At 43.9% G+C, this 24,587-nt stretch overlaps 1 protein-coding gene across 2 annotated transcripts in view; it reads right to left on the reverse strand.

The window, feature by feature from the left end:
- SYNM (synemin) overlaps nt 1–19,481 on the reverse strand; it is a 31,250-nt gene extending 11,769 nt beyond the window's left edge. Inside the window, exons 1-2 of one of the 2 annotated variants that reach the window (XM_060694764.2) lie at nt 18,612–19,481; nt 9,600–9,724 (exon numbers count right to left, since the gene is read on the reverse strand). In XM_060694764.2, the coding sequence (XP_060550747.2) occupies nt 9,600–9,724; nt 18,612–19,382 (896 nt within the window). In that variant the 5' untranslated portion in view covers nt 19,383–19,481. Of the gene's footprint in view, nt 1–981; nt 1,088–9,599; nt 9,725–18,611 lie in introns of those variants that run through there. The other variant, XM_060694766.2, reaches the window with a different exon arrangement.
- Nucleotides 19,482–24,587: the final 5,106 nt, after the last annotated feature.

Here is a 24,587-nt window from a genome sequence, read left to right on the forward strand (position 1 = left end):
CCTTTTCCCCCTTCACTAAACCGGGCTTGGGGGTGGCCAGCACGTAACACATCTGACCCGCGGGCCACAAGTTTGACAGCCCTGTTCTAGAGAGCTTAAGCTAGCAATATATACCCATTTGAACCAGTGGTGAAATCCAAATTTTTTTACTACCGGTTCTGTGGGCATGGCTTGGTGGGTGTGGTGTGGCTTGGTGGGCGCGGCTTGGTGGGCATGGCAGGGGAAGGATACTCAAAATCTCCATTCCCTCCCCACTCCTGAGGAAAGGATATTGCAAAATATCCACTCCCACCCCACTCTGGGGCCAGTCAAAGATGGTATTTGCCGGTTCTCCGAACTACTCAAAATTTCCGCTACCAGTTCTTCGAACTGCTCAAAATTTTCGCTACTGGTTCTCCAGAACCTGTCAGAACTTGCTCGATTTCACCCCCGATTTGAACTGCCTGGATCTCCTGATTTTCCCTGGCGCTTGACAGTAGGATTGGAAAAAGTCACCGGATGCTTCAAGCAATTCAGGTGATCGGTAATATTAAATAAGAAAATTCAATAACTCTAATTGACCCTAAGGCAGCTGCCTCTATTGTTAGGATGTCCTTTTTCAGTGTAATAGCTGACAATTAGCTCATCCTCTGAAACAGAATTTGTGAAAAATATATCCTTTGAGTCTTTTTAATTATATTAAATATTTATTTTATTTATTTATTTAATATAATTTGTATGCCGCCCTATCTCCGTAGGACTCAGGGAGGCTCACAACAAATAAAAACAAACCCAATAAAACATAAAATACATAAATATGCATACTTAAAATACATAAATGTATAAATATATAATTTAAACATATATTAAAACCCATTAAAATCAAAAAAACCCACAGTCCAGGCTAACTAATAACTAATATATAACTAACTAATAACTAATATATATATATAAATGATATCTATATATAACAATTAATAAAGATATAAAAAGGTGCTTAACTTAGTTAAGGTACAATAAGTCCGTCTGCCAAATTGATTGCAGGTAAAAAAATCTCTCCGTAAGAAATGCTAGAGTTAAAACTATAGCAATATGGACATTCTCCTACAGCTGCTGTGAAATTGCTGGGTTCATTAAAGGCAACACGTACAATATTTTAAACTGTGTAATCTCTCAAAACAACATTTTCAGTTTTGCTCTGCCAACTGCTTTGACCTGATAATGCAGGACGACTATCTACGCTCTATAAGGAGCTTATTTGGAAATGTTTGATAGCTAAGATTCCTGGAAAGCAATATGAAATTTAAGTCATTTGCCTTTAAAGACCCACAATGTTTAAACACTGAGGAAATCTTATTTCATTCTGAGTTATAAAACAGTAATGCAGCCATTTCATTGATTTGTAATTGGTTTAAATATTGCTACACAAATTGAAATGTCGCATAAATAAAATACAGTGGACGTAAATAAATGAATGGATATAATTCTGTGTTGAATACAGTGCTTAATTTTATTTGTCCTCTGCGAATATATACCGTATTTTTTGGAGTATAAGATGCACCTTAGTTTTTGGGGAGGAAAATAAGAAAAAAGCTGGAATACCCCCAATCAGCTGTTCCCAGAGGTGAATTTTAGCAATGGGTTCCTTTGTTGTGAGCTTTGTTCCTTGCTTTTTTTTTTTTTTGTCTTTTTTTCTGCCTCTGAAACTTCTGAAACTGTGTTTCAGAAAAAACTTTTTCCTGCCTCTGAAACAGAGCTTCAGAAAAAAAGCCTCTGAAGCTGGGTGGGGCTACATTCAGAGTATAAGACGCACCCAGATTTTCACCCTCTTTTTTGGGGGGGAAAGGTGTGTCTTATACTCAGAAAAATATGGGTATATGTATTATGGTGCACTTATTTTTAAAGAATTGTAACTGAACTTTTTTAAAAAAATATTTTAGACGCATTGTGTTCATGGAAAGTAGCTGTTTTTTTTCTTCACAATCATGCAGACTGCATCCGATATATTATGAGAACTGCTAATAGCCAAGGACTTTAACAAACTATACTACAATATTTATAAAAATATTTGAAAGGGTGTGTGGAACCGATGTGATCTCCGTTGCTCTAGAATCAGTGGATGAAGATGGCAGGGAAGTAGCATTTGATTCAATGTTAGGAGCAAATCCTCTCTATTTAAAAAATGGCCAATAATGAAACAATGTCTTGGACAATAAATCATTACTCCTTGGACACGATTCGGTATGTAGGAACTTGCTTCCAGCAGAAGCTCGCAAACAGGACAGAACCAACTAAGTTGATTTATTGTAGACAAGACGGGAGCTGTGTAAACAATGATCTACCAAAGTAGAAAAGAATTCCTATGTGTGTTTGCTTCAGGGTTTAAATTCTAGGCTAGTGATGGCGAACCTATGGTATGTGTGCCACAGGTGGCATGCAAAGCCATCTCTGCGGGCACGCGAGCTGTCGCCCTAGGTCAGCTCCACCGTGCATGCGTGCGTGCCTCCCGCCAGCCAGCTGATTTTTGGGACTCTGTGGAGATGCGTGTGCATGCACGGGGAGCAGGGGGGGTCGTGCGTGCATGCACGGGGGGGCAGGGGTCATATGCGCATGCACTGGGGCGGGGGTTGCATGCGCATTGCAGGGGTGGGGGAGGATGGGGAGGTCACATGTGCATGCGTAGGTGGGCGGGGGAGCGCAGCGGGGGTCGGGCGTGCATATGCAGGGGCGGGGCACACGGGGCATCGCATTATGGGTGTGGGCACACAGGTACGCGCTGTCGCACGCACGCACATGATTTCGGCACCCGAGGGAAAAGAGGTTAGCCATCACTGTTTTAGGCCTTTTCCTCCTGGCTTTTCTGGTTAAAGAATAATTTCTTTTCTCTTCACAGGCTTGAGAAAATTACCTGTGTAATGTAGACATAACCATTTTATCTGCCCTGGGAAATCATTAGGTCTTGCCTTGGACCAGTTCGCATTTGAGATGTGATGGATTTCCAACTCACTGAAGACAAATTTTACAGAATAACAGAGTTGGGAGAGACTTTGGAGGTCTTCGAGTCCAACTCTCTGCTCAAGCAGAAAATACCATTTCAGACAATTTGCTAGCCAGTCTCTTCTTAAAAGCCTCCAGTGATGGAGCAGCCTCAACTTCTGAAGGCAAATCATTCCACTGATTAATTGTTCTCACTGTTAGGAAGTTTCTCCTTCTAGGTTGGTGTTGTGGCTCGTCAGCGGCCTGTGAGGATTGTAGCTGATTCCGACAGCGAGGAGGCTGGTGTGGTGCTGCACCTGCAGCCTATGCAGCTGGTACTCGAGTCGGACAATGAGGAGGCTGGAGAAGATGTGGTGCCAGAGGCAGGGATTCAGAGGCCTTCAGAACCTCCAGAAGCTCTCTTAAGTGAAGAGGAAGAAGAGGAGGAGCCTCTTCTCGATGCCTGGGCGCACAGAGCGGCCAAAAGGCAGGAGTGGCTCCTCAGGAGGAGGTCTCCTCAAGAGTAAGGCTTGGGGCTAATTGGCCACTCCCTTAGCCTATTTAAGGAGGAACGCCGACTGAAGCAAGTTGTAGGGAACAACTTTAGTTCACTCTACTTCGCGTCTGGATTCTCTGCAAATTGCTTCTGGGCTTTCAGCCAACTTTAGTAAGATTGTGATTACTTTATCTTTGGTTTCTTTTAGGCTGTTAAGAAAGTTTATTAACAGCTTTTGTTTTGATAAAGACTGAGTTAGTTTAGTAAATTAAGTTTCCGGAGAATCGGTAGTAAAAAAATGCCTAAAAAGTAAAAAAAAAAAAGTTCTGACGATCAGATGAGTGACGCGCGATTTTTGGAACTTTTTTTTTTTTTTACTTTTTATCGCGCATTACTCACCTGATCATCGGAACAGTTTTTTTTACATTTTTTACTACCGGTTCAGCGAACCAGTAGCCTTTTTTACTACTGGTTTGGGTGAACCGGACCTAACCGGGAGCATTTTTACCCCTGCATCTAGGAGGATAAAGAGAAAACCTATAGGCAGGGGCTGGACAGCACAAGCAAAGGACAGCCAACGACTTAATATCCAGCCATCAACACATCCCAATCAACATCTAAAAAGCCACATACAACAGGTTCCCTATAAATACCACTGTTGTAGCCTGTTGGCCCCTCCAGCAGCCGAATCAGATGAGGAGGAGGCGTGGGAATCAGGGTCAGCATCAGGGCAACCTGAGAGCTCCGAGGGGGAAGAGGGCATGGAGCTGGCAGAGAGAGAGGGAGAAAGAGGCGGAGCCTGGGCCGTCCGTCAGCCCTCAAATGGAGAGTCAACAGCCTCCAGGACTGGAGGTGGCTGATGGAAAAGAGGAGGAACAGCTGGGTCCAGTGCCTGACGCGTGGATGTGCAGAAGGCAGAGGAGAGGAGAGCAGTGGAAATCTATGGGCTGGTCCTTGGGACAGAAGAGCTACCGCTGCTAGTGAGGCCCATCCTAGCTCTGGGGATAAAAGGCAAGGGGCGCAGATGAATGGGTGTGGCAGACAACTATTCATCTTCCAGTCAGACAGACTTGTTAGCCTGCGAGAGAAACTTTTTTGCCGGGACTGCCGGCATTTCTAATAAAGGAATCTTTTGAGTTCACGTCAGAGGGTTTGTCATATTTGGGGAGCTGGGTTAGAAAAACCACACAAGTACACTTTGCTAGAGAGAAGTTCCCCGAGGATGGGCTCCAGCATGAGTCCGAAAGCTCGGAAGACAAAACCTCTGTTCCTGGTGACTGACCCACACTGGATTCTGCAACATTATCCTGGGACACGTATGTTCACCTTCATTTGTAAGAAAATTTATATCTATAGGAGCCGTGGTGGCGCAGTGGTTAGAATGCAGTATTGCAGGCAAACTCTGCCTGCTGCCAGGAATTCGATCCTGACCAACTCAAGGTTGGCTCAGTCTTCCATCCTTCCAAGGTCAGTAAAATGAGGACCTTGATTGTTGGGGGCAAGATGCAAATAATGCTTTTACATAGTAAACCACCCAGAGAGTGTTGTAAAAGTGTAAAATAGCAAAAATGCTATTGCTATCCTCGGTCTCCCAAAACTGCAGTGTATTCCCATTTCTCCATGTAAGAAGTATTACAATCCAGAAAAACAAATCTGAAGATCTTCTCTAACTCCTTCCAACTGAAGTCCTTGAAAGCTTTAACTATGATGACAGAAAGCAGGAATGCAGGAAGCTTAACTAATGATTGTTGGCTACTGATAAAACAACAGTTTGCGGCAGTTTCCAGAGCAACCCAGAAGTCACTAAAAATAAGCTGAAGCACTCACTGTATATGGGAAAAGGGAGCCAAGCACATCTTTAAATGTGAGAACTCACAGCTTGAACTGCTAGAAACAAGCCGAGCATTAACATTAAATATTGCAAATAAAAACCACTTGACAAACACAGAAAGGAAAGAAGGAACGGCAGATGCTGAATTGCTTCTGATCTGTCTTTGGTCCAATTTATGAAATGGAACGGTTTTGAGGTTTATAATCTTGGAGAAAAGCACAAAGGAAATCATAGCAATGGTTTGGGATGGCTTGAAGCAACATATTGAATCGTAGTCTAATTTTGTGGGTGTGTAAGAAAGAGCAAAAAGAAGAGCAAAAAGATGGTAAGGAGTCTGGAGGCGAAACCATACAATAAACAGTTGCAGGAATTAGGCATGCCAACAAAAGTGCCTATAGTCAAGGCGATGGTTTTCCCAGTTGCAATGTATGGCTGTGAAAGTTGGACCATAAGGAAGGCTGGGCACCAAAGAATTGAGGCCTTTGAACTCTGGTGCTGGAAAAGACTCCTGCGAGTCCCTTGGACTGCAAGGCGATCAAACCGGTCAGTCCTAGAGGAGATCAACCCTGACTGTTCTTTAGAAGGCCAGATCCTAAAGAGGAAACTCAAATACTTTGGCCACCTAATGAGAAGGAAGGACTCACTGGAGAAGAGCCGAATGCTGGGAAAGATTGAGGGCAAAAGAAGAAGGGGACGACAGAGAATGAGTTGGCTGGATGGAGTCACTGAAGCAGTCGGTGTGAGCTTAAATGGACTCCAGAGGATGGTAGAGGACAGAAAGGCCTGGAGGAACGTTGTCCATGGGGTTGCGATGGGTTGGACACGACTTCACAACTAACAACAACAGCCTAACGAAGAGAAGAACTAGGATTGACATGATAGCAGTCTTCCAATATTTGAGGGGCTGCCACAAAGAAGAGGGGGACAATTTATTCTCCAAAGAACCTGAGGGCAAGACAAGAAGTTAACAGATAGAAAACCTATCAAAGAGAGATTCAACCTAGAACTAAGGAGAAATTTCTTGATAGTGAGAACAATTAATCAGTGGAATGGGTTGCCTTTGTAAGTTGTAGGTGCTCCATCACTAGAGGTTTTCAAGAAGAGACTGGACAGCCATTTGTCCAGAGAGGCTCCTTCTCAAAGCAAGGGATTGGACTAGATGACCTCCAAGGTCCCTTCCAACTCTATTATTCTATGTTCTAAGTGCCAAATTAATTTTAAAAAGCCTGTTTGCATGCAAGTTCTCCCGTCAGTAAAAAGCCACACTGAGAACAAATGAAGTGTAATAGGTGTAAAGGGATCCTTGGTTGAAAAGGATCTTTTTCCACAATAACACAAATCATCAGCAGGATGAATACCTTGAAGAAAAGTTGAAGCACCTGATTTCAGCATAAGTAGTCCTCAACTTACAACTTTTTGTTTAATGACCATTCGAAGTTACAATGGCACTGAAAAAATGACTTATGACTATTTTTCACACTTACGACTCTTGCCGCATCCTTGTGGTCACATGATTAAAATTCAGATGCTTGGCCACTATCATGTATTTATGATGTTGCAATGTCCTGGGCTCATACGATCACCTTTTGCGACCTTCTGACAAGTCAACGAGGAAGGCAGATTCACTTAACAACTGTCCCAAAAGTGATTTTTTCAAGAGGCAACTGGACTTCCTTGTTTTTCTTTGAAGACGTTTCGCTTCTCATCCAAGAAGCTTCTTCAGCTCTGACTGAAGATAGATATCTATCCCCACCATCCAGTCAGCGCTGAAAAAGCTTCTTGGATGAGAAGCAAAACATCTTCAAAGAAAGTCCAGTTGCCTCTTGAAAAAACACCTTTGGGACAACCATGATCTGGATGACTGAGAATCTCCACAGGCACTTAACAACCATGTTACTAACTTCATAAACTGCACTGATTCACTTAACAACTGTGGCAAGAAAGGTCATAAAATGGGACAAAACTCATTTAACTACTGTCTCACTTCGCAACAAATAATTTGGGCTCAAAAATTGTGGTCATCGAGGATTAATCGTAGTCTTATTTTGTGGCTAAACTCTGCTAAACAAATAATTCCCTCAACACTGTCAAATTAGTTATTAAGTCTGCATTACTATTAATCTTCTCATCGTTCCTATCACCCATCTCCTCCCACTTACGACTGTATGACTGTAACCTTGTTGCTGGTATCCTTAAGATTTATATTGACTGTTTTCTAATATGATTTGATTGCCTATTTGTTCCCTATGACTATCATTAAGTGTTGTACCTTATGATTCTTGACAAATGTATCTTTTCTTTTATATACACTGAGAGCCTATACACCAAGACAAATTCCTTGTGTGTCCAATCACACTTGGCCGAGATTTCTATGCTATGCTATGCTACGCTACGTTACGTTATGCTACTCTATTCTTCTATGCTATTCTATTCTATTCTATGCTATTCTTCTATGCTATGCTACGCTACGATACTCTATTCTTCTATGTTATGCTATGCTATGCTATGCTATGCTATGCTATGCTATGCTATGCTATGCTATGCTATGCTATGCTATGCTATGCTATGCTATTCTTCTATTTTATTTTATTCTGTTCTATATTCTTGAAGTGGACTTCTAGCCTCTTGTTTTTTTTTTCTCTTCACCAATGAGATTTGGCTGCTTACTTCAACGGTCTCTTATGCGCTATGAACATGAGTTTTATCAGTACTGGCAGACAAAAACGGAATAAGAACTAAATTCTGCACTTTACTGGTTTTGTTCCCTGTGATGTAATCAGTCTTGCTGAAATTTATTCTTTTGAAAAAGTGAAAGTATTCCCGAGCTGCATTCGGTTCTTTCAGAGGGGTTAATTGTATTATGAAGTCACACCCAGTAGAGGAATTCGTTCAATTCAAAGTTATTATTCAAACAAGAAATAGCATTAGGACTCTTACGCAAAAGGAAACATGGAAAAATTTTATTGGTTGCTTCAAAAGGAACAGAGATTCTTTTGAAATGCCTTTTTTTTAATAGTTAAATGTTTGCAGAGATTATGTTAAAACGTAGCACGGAACAGAAGTAAACCTGGCATCTTAACAGGATGATCAACTAGGTTTTGGAAATTTCTTTTATTAGCAAAGCTAAAAAACAACAAAACCTTCCATTGGGTCAAATTTGATTGGCAAGTCAACTTTAACTAGAAATATCATAATTTAACGTATTGAAGTTTGTAAGAATTCCAGGATAACAGGATCAGTTGATTGCCAATCAAGAAAATTTCCTAATCCTAAATCTATACTAATCCTAATCTTACACTAATCTCTTCAACACAGGTAGCTGTTGACATACAACCACATATGACCACAATACAGATAGGCCCATATGACATACGACCCAAATTTCTGTTGCTGAGATCATTGTTAAATGAGTTTAATTTTATTAACTAAACCCCTAATAAATGTATCGAAAGAATGAAATTCAGTTTTCCGCGCTTTGAGCACCAATCAATATGTAGTACAACTGACAGTTAGAACAATTAATCTGTGGAACACTGTAAATGCTTCAACACTGGAAGTTTTTAAGAAGATTTTGGATAACCATTTGTCTGAAGTGGTGTAGGGTTTCCTGCCTAAGCAGGGGGTTCGACTAGAAGACCTCCAAGGTCCCTTCCAACTCTGTTATTCTATTCTAATATATCTAAAGACAAGTGCCCAAATACTTCCAAACTTCACACCTGACTGAATTTCCCCAATAAAACTACCAAGAGTCCCAATATTACTTGGGATTAAATTTTAGTCAGTTTCCATATTGTCACCTGCATCTCAGCAGCCCTTTTCTAAACTGCTTTCAAGTTTATTCTTAATGATAAAACATTCTGTTACTCATCGAGGCCTTTTATCTTCCCTTCCAATTCTGCAGAAATTTCATTCCAGCAGGAACCTCAAAAACTTGTTCTGGAATTTGGCCGAGTGCAGGGGTGAAATGCTCCCAGTTCGGACCGGATCGCCTGATCCGGTAGCGATGGCGGCGGGTGGTTCGGAGAACCAGTAGCAAAAATCCCTGCCCCCTCCCCCCCCATGCCCGACTGAGCTGCGCGATCATCAGAGGCTTTTTAAAAAAAATTTAAAAGCATTTTTTCTACAACCTCTTCAGCCGAAGAGGCTGGAGAAAAAAATGCTTTTAAAAGCCTCTGACGATCCCAGCTGAGTTGCCTGTTCGTCAGAGGCTACGCCCCCAGAACCGGTAGTAACAAATTTTATATTTCACCACTGGCCAAGTGTAAAACGAAGCCAAGGTTTCCCTCGCGTCTTCCTGCAGGGTAAAAATATTCCTACCTGTAAGTTTCAATTTCAAGGCTGAGTCCAGCTTTCACTTGCAGGAGTTCATGGTAATCCTTCAGGTACTCTGCAATGGACATGGTTAAGTAGTTCTTCTCTTCTTCAAGGGCTTCAATTATCATCTGAAAACACAGAAATAATCATGAGCGTTGGGTGCTCAGGTCGTCTTCGACTTACGACCACAGTTGAACCCAAAATTTCCTCTTGCCAAGCAAGACGGTTGCTTGGGATGAGTGAGCTTTTCCCCATTTTGCGAACTTTCTTGCCACAGTTGTTAAGTGAATCACTACAGTTGTTAAGTTGGTCACAGGGTTGTTAAGTGAACCATGGATTCCCCGTTGATTTTGCTTGGCAGAAGGTTGCAACAGGGGATCTCGTGACCCCCGGGACATTGCAAGCAACCGTCATAAATTGATCATATGACCATGGGGAGGTTGCAACGGTCATAAGTGTGTGAAAAATGGTCATAAGTCTCTTGGTTTCATTGCCATTGTAACTTTGTCACTAAACATAAGGTTGTAAATTGAGGACATCTGTAAATATATGACCAAAAGCCCATCTTTATCAATTCTTAATTCACAGCGAGGGGGCCTTCCCACACTAAAGCTTTAAACTGCTTGGCACCTGTGCATAGGTAACCTGGAAGTGATTCTTTAGAGATTTGCAGATTTCAATCCTTTTTTCCACTGTGATAGCCAGGTAGTTGGTTGTTTGATCACAGCCCCTGATCAGTTGATCCCACCAGGTTCTTGACATCTCCACCCATTCCAAAAAAGTGAGCATCAATTTATTTCCTTCCTTTCTTCCTTCCCTATTCTCTTTCCTTCCTTGCTTTCTTTCCTTCCTTTCCTTTCCTTCCGTATTCTTTTCTTCCTTCCTTCCTCTCTCCCTCTCAAACATTTCTCAGTTTCCTTCCTTCCTACCTTCTTTCTCTCCTTTCCTTTCCTTCCTTCCCTATTCTTTCTTTTCTTCCGTCCATATTCTTTTCTTCCTTTCTTCCTTCCTCTCTCAAACATTTCTCAATTTCCTTCCTTCCTTCCTTCCTACCTACCTGTCTTTCTCTCCTTTCCTTTCCTTCCTTCCCTATTCTTCCTTCCCTTCCTTGCTTTCCTTCCTTCTTTCCTTCCTTCCTTCCTCTCTCCCTCTCAAACATTTCTCAATTTCCTTCCTTCCTTCCTTCCTTCCTTCCTTCCTTCCTTCCTTCCTTCCTTCCTTCCTTCCTTCCTTCTTCCCTCCCTCCTTCTTTCTCTAATTGTTGCCTCTTCAGTGCTGCAGATAACAGGGGAAATTTTGTCAACTTCCCAATCCTTGTCAATTTAAATCATTTCATTTTGCCCCCCCCCCCCCCCATATGTTTGTTCAGCTAGTCCAGGGGTTGGGCAACTATGGCCCCTTTGCACCCATGCGGACTCTGGGAATTCTGGAAGCTGAAGTCCAAAGCACGGAAAGGGGGCATAGTTACCCACCCTCGAGCCGGTCAGTTTCATTTATCCTGCCTCCCTCCTCCCTGGCATGATGGAATAGAGCCTTGGTGGCGCAACAGACTAAAATACTGTTAAGTAACACCAGCTGCCTGCAATTACTGCAAGTTCAAATCTCCCCAGGCTCAAGGTTGACTCAGCCTTCCATCCTTCCGAGGTTGGTAAAATGAGGACCCGGTTTGTGGGGGCAATAAGCTGACTTTGTATAAATTAGAAGACCGCTTTGGGGGGGGGGGCAAAACCCCTACTAAGCAGGTATATACAAAAGTATGAAGGCTATTGCTTAACGCATTGTAAGCCACCCTGAGTCTCTGGAGAAGGGTGGCATATAAATCAAACCAATAAATAAATAAATAAATAAATTTATCTGCTGCTGTTGATGTGGGGTGTTTCTTCCGCTACCCCATTATTTCAGCTTGGAAGAATGCTCAAACAGGGGGTTGGGGTGGGGAGAGGAGGAGGAGGAGGAGATGATTAAGTTACGGAAGCACTACTAAAACCCTGGAGTCAGGCTGGCTCCCTCGGCTGCAGGATTCTACCTGGTGGATGGCTGGTGAGCTGAGCAGTAAAGCCAGGAAAGGAAAGCCATCGTGTTGCCGAGAACAACTGGGACACTCGTAAATCAACACTGTTGAGTAGTGACTTGGAAAGTCACAACAGAGGGCAGGGTAGGAACCGGCAAGAGGGCTGGCTAATATCTTGCCAATCTCTTGCTGACAAGAGCAGGGAAAGTGTTTTGGCTCCGTTACTACTGTTGAAAAGGCCCAGACAGCTTAGCCAGGCAAATATTAAGGGGTGACATAATGGGGGTCTTAAAATATCTGAGTATGTCCTGCCAACGGTAAGAGAAAAAAAACACAGGATGGCAATCATCTGCAATCGGCCATGTCACTTATATCAAAAGCATTCTGACAATCCAAATAAATCTACCTAAGTCATTCTGCCTCTTGTCATTGCAGTGGGTTCTCAGAATTGGCCATTCCTTTTGCTCATCATGCACCTACGGGCAGTCCTTGTTTAGCAACTGCCTCATTTAGTGGCCATTCCTAGTTCTGATGAAAAGGTGACTTTACAACCATTTTTTGTATTTACAACCTTTACCGACTTGGAAAGCCGAGGTCAGATAGTAAGCAGAGTTGTGGTTTCACTTAGCGGCTGCTTCTCTTAATGACTGAGTTCCCAGTACCAACTGTGGTCACTAAATAAGGATGATCTGTATTAGATACCGATGTAGAAAAAGCTGTTACTAGTGTTTAAGTTTTGATGTGTTTGTTTTTGCTTGTTTGTTTTTGTTGTGTGTTATGGTTTTCTTTTTTTTTCCTTTTCTATTTCTTGTACTGTGTATTTTAATGTTTGAAAATTTATTAAATATTATATTTTTTTTAAAAAAAGGATGATCTGTACTCTACTATCTGGAACGAGCTCCCCCCGGAGACACGGAGGATCCCGGATCTGCGTACCTTCCGTCGCGCGCTCAAGACTTTCTTATTTCATCAAGCTGGTCTCACCTAAGTTTTTCCCCTTTTTAAATGGAAATTTTAAATTTGGTTTTAAATTATTGGGGTTTTAAATTTGTTCAGCCAAATTATTTAATTTGTTTTATTCTATTTTAAAATTTGTATTTATATGTTTTATTCTATGGCTGTTCACCGCCCTGAGTCCTTGGGGGGGAAGGGCAGTATACAAATTCAATAAAATAAATGAATAAATAAATAAAATACTCACTTTTACATGTGAGTAAAAGTATTATTCACGTAATACTTTTGAAGTTCTTTCAGTTCGAGAAATCATTAAGTTCAAAGATTCTTAGAACATAAAATAATAGGGTTGGAAGGGGCCTTGGAGATCTTCTAGTCTAACCCCCTGCTCAAGCAGGAACTCTATACCATTTCAGACAAATCATTGTCCAATTTCTTCTTAAGAATCTCCAGTGATGGAGCAGACACAACTTCGGCAGGCAAACCGTTCCACTGATTAGTCACGAAATCTCTCCATAATTCTAGGTTGGATCAATCTTTAATGATCTTCCACCCATTACTTTTTATCCTACCTTCAGGTCAGTGGTGAAATTCAAATTTTTTACTACCTGTTCTGTGGGCGTGGCTTGGTGGGCGTGGCAGGGGAAGGATACTGCAAAATCTCCATTCCCTCCTCCCCCCCCGCGGGAAGAATACTGCAAAATCCCCACTCCTGGAGGAAGGGTACTGCAAAATCTCCATTCCCTCTCCACTCCTGGGGGGAGGATACTGCAAAATCTCCATTCCCTCCCCCCAGCCAGAGATGGCATTTGCCGGTTCGCCGAACTACTCAAAATTTCCGCTACCAGTTCTCCAGAACCTATCAGAACCTGCTGGATTTCACCCCTGGTTTTGCACCATGTTCATCCTTCCTAAAAGATGAAGGAAAAGTTTCAGAGAAAGTTCCTTTTTCCTTCCAATATAAAATCGTAGAGGCCATCTAAGGTGACGGATGGCCTGGAATCCAAAACAAAACAAAGATGTTCCTTTTGTAATTCTGTAATTAATTTCCAAACTGTGCTGCCAAAAAGCACCGGCAGTGGCCATTAGCTTAATGGCCACTGCCGGTGCTTAAAACAAAAGAAGCATATTTCAGCAGATGAATTTATGGCTTTTCAGCACAGAGAATCCAGAGGCAAGATAACCCTGAATGCCAAGGGTTTGGGAACAGGAAGAGGGGTAGCTCTTTCTTTCCCTCCTCTCCTCATTTGGGAGTTTCTCGGAGACACTTAGTGGCAAAATGTGAAATAAGTGGAATTTTGATGCACCTCGTGAGACTTTCCATAGGCCCAGTTGTGGGGGCAATAAGCTGACTTTGTATAAATTATACAAAAGTATGAAGGCTATTGCTTAACGCATTGTAAGCCACCCTGAATCTCTGGAGAAGGGCAGCATATAAATCAATCACTCAATCAATCAATCAATCAATCAATCAATCAATCAATCAAATAAATAAATAAATAAATAAATAAATAAATAAATAAATAAATAAATAAATAAATAACAGTGATCAGCTGTAGGACGGCCCTTTGAAGGCCCGTGGCAAGAGTTTAAACAGTTTTTTTCCTTCTAGCCGATCAGCTGGGACTCGGGAGGCAGTGAATAGATTGGGGGCGGGGCCAAATAAAAGGTAAGAATAACATCGGGGAGGGCCCAGTTCCTGAACAAAGAGAACCGGTTCGGTGATGTCATATCGTCACCGCAACCAGCTCGGCTGAACTGGGCCGAACCGGGAGGAATCCACCACTGACCCCAACTGATATAATGGTGAAGGTGCTGAACTAGAGAAATCAGAAGATCAGAAGTTCTAGTCCTCTCCTAGACGTGAAAGCCAGCTGAGTGACTTTGGGCCAATCACCAAGAGACAGTGAGTTCTAGTCCCGCCTTATGCATGAAATCTGACGGGTTGACTCTGGGCCAATCACCAGAAGTCTTTTCCGATGCTTCATCTCTCTCAGCTCCTCCGAGAACCAAGGTGCCAATTGAGATCGGCATCGGGTCAGAGGCCGCAAAGGCACGACGCGGTCCAAAGCTCCGGCAGCTGCACTATCCCAGGCGGCCACCAGCTCTTCAGTCAAGTCGTGTGTTAGAGTCCCAGGAAACGGCCCAAGCTCCGTCAGGAATCTTTTGGGATCCATCAGGCGCCTGGGACGGAACCATCTGGTCAGTTCCGTCTCCCTGCGGCAGGGGGAAGCGGCTGGAAAGTCCAAGTGAGGGAGCGAATGATCTGTCCATGACAAGGGTTTAATGTCTAAGTCCCCTCTACCAAGATCATTCAACCACTGACCAGAGACGAAAATCAAGTCCAGAGTGTGTTCCCCTGTGTGAGTGGGGCCTTGAACTAACTGGGTCAGGTCTGTAGAGAGACGATCCATGAAGATAGGCTAAAGAGAAGTTCCCTGAGGATGGGCTCCAGCATGAGTCCGAAAGCTCGAAAGACAAAACCTCTGGACGAAAGGTGGTATTTAGCTGGTTCGGTAGTGGAGATCGTGGGTGGGCCTGCCCACCCACCCTGGCGCTATGCCGTCCTATTTTAGGCATGTTTTTGAGGCTGGGCGCATGCACGGAAGGCATGCACGCAAGCAAAGCGTATGCACGGAAGGCCGGGCGGATTTGCGGAAGCCATGCGCGCACGTGAACTGGTAGTAACAAAATGTGAAACCCACCGCTGCTCTGGACCCAGTGTCCGACCCTGGTTGGATCCTGTAACGTTATCCCGGGACACATTTATAAACGCCTTCATTGATGTAATAGAGATATTGCTTATCCAGAATGCCCCCGAGATGTATTTATTACACTTTCCTAGCTGCTTTTTCACTCAATGGTACAGGTGGCCATAACACCTGTTTCTTCATACGGAGTCCAGTAGCCGATTGCCATTCCATCTGACCATATTATAGCCTTTTCTTGGAGCCAAAAATCACTGCAGAATAGTCATGGCAGGCAGCCCTGAGTGAAATTTAAACCTAGCCGTGCTGTTCTCAACAGGGGAGGTTGGAAAGGGTGACACGTCTTCATTTCTCTCTTCCAGAGAGAACATTTTGTCCTGGGCTTGGGACGGCGGAAGCCAAAAATGTGAGCCATCCAATCGTTTTGTTTCGCTTCATGAGGGGGATGAGATGGAAGAGGTTTCCAGGCTGAATTTGCTTCCCCATCTGCTAGAACAGGGGTCTGCAACCTTAAACACTCAAAGGGCCATTTGGAGCCCGTTTCCCACAGAAAAGAAAACACAGGGAGCCACAAAATACCACCTGTGATTGGCCCCGCCCCATCTATTCTCTGCCTCCCGAGTCCCAGCCGATCCGGGACGAAATGGGGATTTTGAAGTATCCTTCCCCCAGGAGTGGGGAGGGGATGGAGATTTTACAGTATCCTTCCCTTCCATGCCCACCAAGCCATGCTACACCCACCAAGCCACACCTACAGAACCAGTAGTAAAAAAAAAATTGAATCCCACCACTGACCCGTAAGTAGACCAGCTCCTCATTGTTACCACCATCATCAACCTAGTAAGAATTAATTTAGAAGCCCTGGAAGCTGTAATATAGGTAGAACAACTTAATTATGCTGGTCTGGGGACTTCTGGGAATTGAAGTCCACATATTAAAGCTGCCAAGGCTGAAAAACACCAATTTAAAAGTTTTAGTTTCTTGACCCTATTACTTCCGGAAAACTTCAAAAGTCCCGGAATTAGCCTAGAGCAGTTTACAAAAACGTTATTAAAAGTAGAGTGAAAGAGTTCTGCTTGGAATTCTACAGTATTGAATATATTGTTGCCATTGACAATGTGTTCATTGAAATCAGAATTATAAATGGGTAAATGAACATCCCAAGAAAGGATTGGGAGATGAGCCGTGGCCAGGGGGGCTTTTTATCAGGTTTGCCTGATACGCCAGTTGCGCCCCTTTCTGGATCGGGACTCCTTGTGCACAGTCACTCATGCCCTGGTCACATCACGCCTGGACTACTGCAACGCTCTCTACATGGGGGTCCCCCTGAGGAGCACCCGGAGGCTCCAGCTGGTGCAGAATGCGGCCGCGCGGGTGATTATGGGAGCAACGTGGCACTCCCACATAACACCTCTCCTGCGTGAGCTGCACTGGCTCCCGGTGGTCTTCCGGGTGCGCTTTAAGGTGTTGGTTCTCATCTTTAAAGCACTCCATGGCTTAGGGCCAGGGTATTTGCAAGACCGCCTGCTGCTACCGATAACCTCCCACCGGCCAATACGCTCTCACAGAGAGGGCCTCGTCAGGGGGCCGTCGGTCAAGCAATGTCGGCTGGCGGCCCCCAGGGGGAGAGCCTTTTCTGTGGGGGCACCCGCCCTGTGGAATGAGCTGCCTCCTGGAATACGATTGATCCCGGACCTCCGGACCTTCCGTAAAGCCCTGAAGACGTTTTTATTCCATCAAGCCGGCCTAGCCTAAATGGTTTTTAATTGGGATTTTAAATTTTATGGATTTGAGGGTTTTAAATTGGGAAGCTAGTGATTTAATTCTTTTTTAATTATCTTAACTTTTGTATTTGTATGTTTTTTTAATTTTGGCTGTTCACCGCCCTGAGTCCCTTCTGGGAGAAGGGCGGTATACAAATTAAATTAATAAATAAATAATCAGCTTGAAGGGCTAACCATGTCCCCTACCCTCTTTTCTCTAGTAGTCAAGGGGCAGTATGGGCCTGGGTCTTTTGGGGGGGGTGGAGCCTTTAATGGATGGGCAACTGGCAGAAAGGCTGTGACTCATGAAATTGTGTTGGCATTTAATCCCATTTCAGCAAACATATATTGGGTATAGCTAGTCCTTGGCAAATAGATGGGGAAGAAATGGAGGAACTGACAGACAACACTTGCTCCTGGGGAGGAAAGCTATGGCAAATCTAGACAGCCTACTACCCTGTTTCCCCCAAAATAAGACATGCCCTAATAAGCCCAATCAGGCTTTTGAGTGCATGGCAATAAAGCCAAGCACTTACTTCAGGGATCAAAAAAATATAAGACAGGGTTTTATTTTCACATCACCTTGCCAGCACTCGTCACTTCTCGTCTGGACTATTGTAACGCTCTCTACATGGGGCTCCCTTTGGGACGCACCCGGAAGCTCCAACTGGTGCAAAATGCGGCCGCGCGGGGGATTATGGGAGCGACGGGGCGCTCCCATGTGACACCTCTCCTGCGCGAGCTGCATTGGCTTCCAGTGGACTTCCGGGTGCGCTTCAAGGTGTTGGTGACCACCTTTAAAGTGTTCCATGGCTTAACTTTTATGAAGGATTTGCTATTAGAATAGCCGTTAAGGTATAAAGAAGAAAAGTGAAACAAGTAGAAAAAAAATGAGATATACAAAAATGATCACTATGCCAGTTAATACTTAGTTGGGTAACCTTTAGCATGAATGACGGCCTTACAACGTCTTCCCATGGAGTGAACCAAGTATTTTTTAGTTCTGCAGCTGTTCTAATGTGAAACCAAGATGGAATGATGGCTTCTATTAACTGGGTTTTATTGCTGGGTCACTCTGACTAATAAGTTTCTTTAGTCAGCTCCATAGATTTTCAATTGAGTGAAGGTCTGGGCTATTCCCAGGCCATTCCAGCAGTGGAATAGGATTATCTTGAAACTCCAAAAAAAAAGTGGTGTTATTAGCCATCAAACCTCAAAAATACACTTTTCCCAAAAGGTTTCCACAATTTTGGCCACTACTGTATAGGCTCTCCTGTTGGAGAGAGGGTTGGACTAGAAGACCTCCAAGGTCCCTTCCAACTGACTTATTCTGCAATTCTGCATATAATCACGACTTCAGATCGCTTTGTGGGATCCGAAAGTCCGAAAAGGAAGGCGAGTCACCTTTTCCTACCGGTTGTTTAAAAAAAGAAAAACCCGGAACGCGCCAAGAAACTTTTCCGACAACCAACCGGCTTTCTAAAAAAAGAGGCAGCCGGAGCTTCTGGGCGCTTCAGCCCCCAGCATCTTGGCGAGCTCCACCGGTCTCCCTCGCTCTCGCCCTGCCCGACGGCCTCACCTGGTACTCGGCCAGCTGGGCGCCGTGGCTCTCCTGCTGCGCCAGCCGCTCCTCTTCCAGCCGCTCGCCCAGCGCGCAAAGCTCCCGGCAGCGGCGCCACAGCTCCTCGAGGCGGCGGCGGCTCTCCTGGTTCTGGGCGCGCAGCTGGCGCAGGTCTTGGTGACCGAGGCGGCCCTCCAGCTCCTGCAGGGCCCGCAGCTCGGCCTCGTAGCGCTCCAGGCTCTGCGCGCAGCTCCAGCTCAACACCAGCGCGAAGTCGGATTCCAGCTGCCGTCTCTCCAAGCGCTCAGCCCGGAGGACGCGCGGGGCAGGCAGCAGCGCAGCCGGCCGCTGCTTGCGCGCTTCCTGCAGCCCTCGGTGCTCGGCCAGGAGTTGCTCCAGCAGCGCCTCCAGAGCGGCGCAGTCGGCCCGCAGCCCCGCCAGCTGCTGCTGCTGCCGGGCCAGCTCGGGCTCCAGGCGGCGGAGGCGCAGCTCTCCAACTTGCGCGCACAGCCTCTCCAAGCTCTCCAACTCTTGGCGCAGCGCATCCCGTTCCAGCTCGGCTTCGCCTTTAGCCCGGCTCAGGTCGGCCACCACCCAGCGCAGCTCGGCTACCTCTTGCTCCGTCTCCTGCCAGCGGCCGGCGCGTCCTTCCCGGCTGCGCAAGGCGGCCAACTCGTGCGCCAAGCACCGGTTCTCCTGCTCCAAATCCCGCACCCGCCGCACGTAGAGCTCCAGGCGGGCGTTGAGCTCCCGCAGCTCGCTCTGCTCGTCCCATTCGTCCCGCTGCATGGCCGGCCCGACTCCCTTCTCCGGCTCCCAGCCCGGCCCGAGCGGCTCCTCCGAGGCGCGCTGCCCGCTCTTTGCCCGCCGGCAGCTGCTCCGGCGTTTTGGAGACGGGCTGGGCCCGGAGGGTGGGGAGAGCGCCGGGCTCGGGCCGGCCAAGCAGCGGCCTCTGCTGGCGGGTTTCGCTGCTGGAGAGGCTTCTTGGGGGGATCCACCCAAAGTCTCCGTTCCCGAGAGATTTTTGGCGTGGGCGGAGGGAAAAAAATACCAAAAGGAATGACCCAAAAGATTTTGAGCTGAGAGGCAGGAAAGGAACTTTTGGACAAGGCGTTGGATGGAGTTTCCCCTCCTTAATGGTTTCTTTTTCAGTTTGTTTGCGGATTAATGGAATAGAATTTTTAGAATAGAATTCTTTATTGGCCAAGCGTGATTGGACACACAAGGAATTTGTCTTTGGTGCATATGCTCTCAGTGTACATAAAAAGAAAAATAAATACATTCATCAAGAATCATAAGATACAACATTTAGTGATCGTCATAGGATACTAAATAAGCAATCAAATCATACTAGGAGACTAAATAAAACAATATAAATCGTAAAGATACAAGCAACAAGGTTACAGCAGTGGCCAAAATTGTGGAAACCTTTTAGGAAAAGTGTATTTTTGAGGTTTGATGGCTAATAACATCACTTTTTTTTTTTTTTAGAGTTTCAAGATAATCCTATTCCACTGCTGGAATGGCCTGGGAATCAGAGGTGGGTTTCAGCAGATTCTGACCAGTTCTGGAGAACCGGTAACGGAAATTTTGAGTAGTTCGGAGAACCAGTAGTAAAAATTCTGACTGGCCCTGCCCCCATCTATTCTCTGCCTCCCGAGTCCCAGCTGAGCGGGAGGAAATGGGGATTTTGCAGTATCCTTCCCCTGCTACGCCCACCAAGCCACACCCACAGAACCAGTAGTAAACGTTTTTGAAACCCACCACTGCTGGGAATAGCCCAGACCTTAACCCAATTGAAAATCTATGGAGCCGACTAAAGAAACTTGTTAGTCAGAAGCGACCCAGCAATAAAACCCAGTTAATAGAAGCCATCATTCAATCTTGGTTTCATATGATAACAGCTGCAGAACTAAAAAATACTTGGTTCACTCCATGGGAAGACACTGTAGGGCCATAATTCATGCTAAAGGTTACCCAACTAAGTATTAACTGACATGGCGATAATTTTTGTATATCTCATTTTTTTCTACGTGTTTCACTTTTCTTCCTTATACTGCAACTGCTATTCTAATCGCAAATCCTTCATAAAAGTCATTGCATTACATTCTTGATTAAATTATCTTTCCACTGATATTTAATTTTATGGTACTACTTCCCCCAAAAGTGGTGTTATTAACTAGTTTTAGAAAGTACACTTTTCCCAAAAGGTTTCCACAATTTTGGCCACTACTGTATAGTCATGTGGGAGGAGATAGGTAATAGGAAGGATGAGAAGAAGAATAGTAATAGTCTTAGTAAATAGTTTGACAGTGTTGTGAGAATTAGTTGTTTAGCAGAGTGATGGCATAGGGAAAAAAACTGTCCTTGTGTCTAGTAGTTCTGGTGTGCAGTGCCATTTTGAGGGTAGAAATTGAAACAATTTATGTGAGAGGTCTGTAGATATTGCCTGTAGATATTAAGTATTCCTATTAAGTTTATCCGTATAATATACAGATAATCCTCAATTTACAACCATTCATTTACTGACTGTTTGAAGTTATGGCACTGAAAAAAGTGACAAGTAAAGTCAATGGGGAAGCCAGATTCACTTAACAACCGTGTTACTCACTTAACAACTGTGGCCAGGTGGTAAAATGGGGCAAAAGTCGTTTGACAACTGTCTCACTTAGTAACGGAAATTTGGGGCTCAATTGTGGTCATACATTAAGGACTACATGTAACCCTTTTACCGTCTGGGATATTTTCCTTCATTCCTCCCCCCCAATAATTTTATTAAAGATCATATTATACAGATAAAAGTAATCGAAGTGCATAATACAGAAATACATTAAAGAGGAAACGAGTTAAATTAAAAAGTGCAGAAAAAAGAATTAGGAAAGAAAAAGAAGAATCTCTCTTCATCCCCAACAAGTATAATCAACATTAACCACTACTAACAATTTATCACTGTCTCTTAAGACAAAGCTGGCTGAGGAACTCTGGGAGTTGAAGTCCACAAGTCTTAAAGTTGCCAAGGTTGGAGACCCCTGCTTTAAAATACAAGCTATCTCCTGCTTGAGCCTGGGGTTGGATAAAAGACCACCAAGATCCCTTCAAACTCTGTTATTCTGTTAAATTCCTCATCCCATGCTCTATAAGCCTGTCTCTGAAACCTCATTTCTCCATATTAATCAGCAAAAGTAAGGAGGATCAGAAATAATGACATAAGTACTATAAACCTTATCTATTACAACCAGACTGAATTCTTATTTTTATATTTATATCTCCATTTCTATTTAAACAGATTCCTCCCAATTTCCTTTCTGCAAATAGTCAAAGTCTGTCCCAATTAGAAAAACTATTAAGCATCATTAGAAAGACCAACTCATTATCTTAACCTTGGTCTGATAAACCACTGTTTGTAATCTTTCTTCTTCCTTCCAATGATCTTTAAACTGCTCAAAGAAAATTCTAACACCTGTTTTTCACACTCTCTTTGTCTCTTTTCCCAAAATTCTTGTTATCTTTGTCAGGCTTCTGTTGTCCTCCTTCCTGTGTGACAACTCCTTTTGTAAATCCAATTTTAAAAAAAAGATTATCCACATTGTTTCTGGCTTATTATTTGGATATCTTTTTCCATTTTAAAATCTTCATCCAATTCCATTTGTAAATCCATTATTTCCATATTTTTTTTGCAGACTATTTTTTTTAAAAAAAATCCATCTGTAAGTCAGTTTCAATTTTATTCAATGTGGTTTGTTCCTATTCAATTCCAATACTAGAATTAAATAATTACAAAACTTCCTGGCCACTCCCTGAACACATTTCTTTTCAAACTGCCATCTGATGCCCTCTAGTGTCCAATCTTCACATTTTTATCAGTATCCAAGTATTAACAAGGGGATTTTCCCAGGAGAAAGGATTAACTTCAAAGTCTTCCATCCAGCCCATCTGAGCCAATATTCCATTTAAATCTTTAATAACAGCAATCACCCTTTTGCTGTATATTTCAGGAAAAAAAACTTATAAAACTTGTAATTTTCTGTCTTAACGAATTAAAGAAGGACCCACTTATTAAAGACAACAAGACTTGTGGTTCTGAAGGCAATCTTTAAACAAGCAGCTAAAAAAACAAACAGCCAAGCAAAGATTAAAAAGACGAGGTTTAGTTAAACCCTGAAGTCTATAAAAGATTACTTTAATAGCTTTGAGCTTGGCAGAATCCTGCAACTTCCAGCTGTTTGCAAGAAACCACAAAAACATTTGTTCTTGCTGTGTACTCACAAAAAACACAACAACAAAAAACAGTAGTTTTTTGTACATATGGGTAATCTCAAATTCTCTCCTAGATCCAAAGAAAAAAAAAATCAGCAATCTGGATCCAGCAAACAGCTAATCCAGAGTTTATGCGCATTTGTTTAGTCACTGTTCAAAATTGCAATGGCACAGAAATTGAATATGTGATACGAAACAATAAAAAGTATTTATACACAAAATTGCAATGGCACTTGAAAAAGTGATTTACAACCAGTCCTTGCACAAGTGGCTAAGACGGGTCAGCAACCTATGACTCCGGAGCCGCATGTGGCTCTTTGGGCCCTCTGCTGTGGCTCCTTGTCAGGTGATCCCAACACTGGCTGGCCCCGCCCCTCGCCCTCCCCTCCCAGTCACTCCTCGCCTGGCCTGAGAAGGTAAGGGCGACAGCGGGTGATGGAGAAGCAGCCAGGGCAGAAACAGAGATACAGAGAGGGAGGGAGGGAGGGGGAGAGAGAGAGATGTCAAAAGGATTTTGTGGTTCCTGGTGTTTTTTAACAGCTGGTTCTCTGCCCTAATGACCAGCTGGGTAGGCGTGGCTAGGGGGGGGTCATGTGACCGGTGGAAGTGAGTGACAACTTGTGGACTTCAACTCCCAGAATTCCTGGAATTCCCCAGCCACACAACTTAAAGTTGCCAAGTTTGGAGGCCCCTGCATTAGATTAGCCTTTCTTCAATAGTCTTTATCCATATCTGTCAGTTTGTCTGTGTTTATATAATATGGTCCCCGTTTGTGTATGTGTGTCAGTTAAAATGCTTGCAATTCCTGAGGTTGCCTCTAGATGGTGCATTTTATTCATTTTATTCAACAATCACAACAGACAGATTGTTGTTATTACATAACTATCTGGAAGACTTAAGTGACAAGTCTGGGAGAAAAATAATGGTTAAGAATGAGCAAAATTGATTTCTGAGTATCTTGTATTTTGTAGCAATGGAAAATTTCACACTTGGATTTGTATTTTGAAAGGAGGTTGTACGTACAGCTCATATGGAAAACGAGTTGGTATATTCTCTTTTCTATCAATCTCGGATGAATCGGTTTTAGAATGTTAAAATTCTGCTTTTTTTAAAAAAAATCAGATTTACAAACCTGTATTAAAGGACGTTACAATAACTGTATAGAAAGCACACGGAAGCTTTCCAGGAACAACAGCCAAATTCAAAAATTATTTTAATTAACAGAAAACTTGGGCAAGATTTTTGTAAAATATGTCCTTCCAAACACATTATGAAGGATGTAATAAATATCTCAAAAATGTTTTAAATACAGAGTATGAGCCAGTGGTGGGCTGCTGGTAGTTCAGTAGTTCAAAGCACTGGTTGGCCCTGCCCCCCCCCCCGCCCCAACCCGTGGTGGGTAGTGGTAATTTGGCCTGGGTCGCCGAACCGGTAGTGACTGCTGGCTAGCCATGCCCCCGAACCAGTAGCCCGGTTGCGGCTCGCTTGCCCCACCCGCCCGCATGACTGCCGGGAAGCAGCTGGCAAAGATGAGGCGGCTGGGAGGCTTCTCGCAGTCACATCGAAAAAGAAAAAGCCCATTGCCTGCGCTCGGAGTGACACATCCCATTGCCTGCTGTGTCAGTCCAAGCGCAATGCAGCAGGCAATGGGATGCGTGTGCACGGCCGGCGCAAAGAACAGGGCGGCGACGGTGGCAGCAACTTTTTCAGTGACCTCCAGTAGTTTTCGGCGGCCTG

This window comes from Pantherophis guttatus, chromosome 13, assembly GCF_059756535.1.
Source record: "Pantherophis guttatus breed Tessera chromosome 13, ASM5975653v1, whole genome shotgun sequence".
NCBI classification, from domain to species: domain Eukaryota; kingdom Metazoa; phylum Chordata; class Lepidosauria; order Squamata; family Colubridae; genus Pantherophis; species Pantherophis guttatus.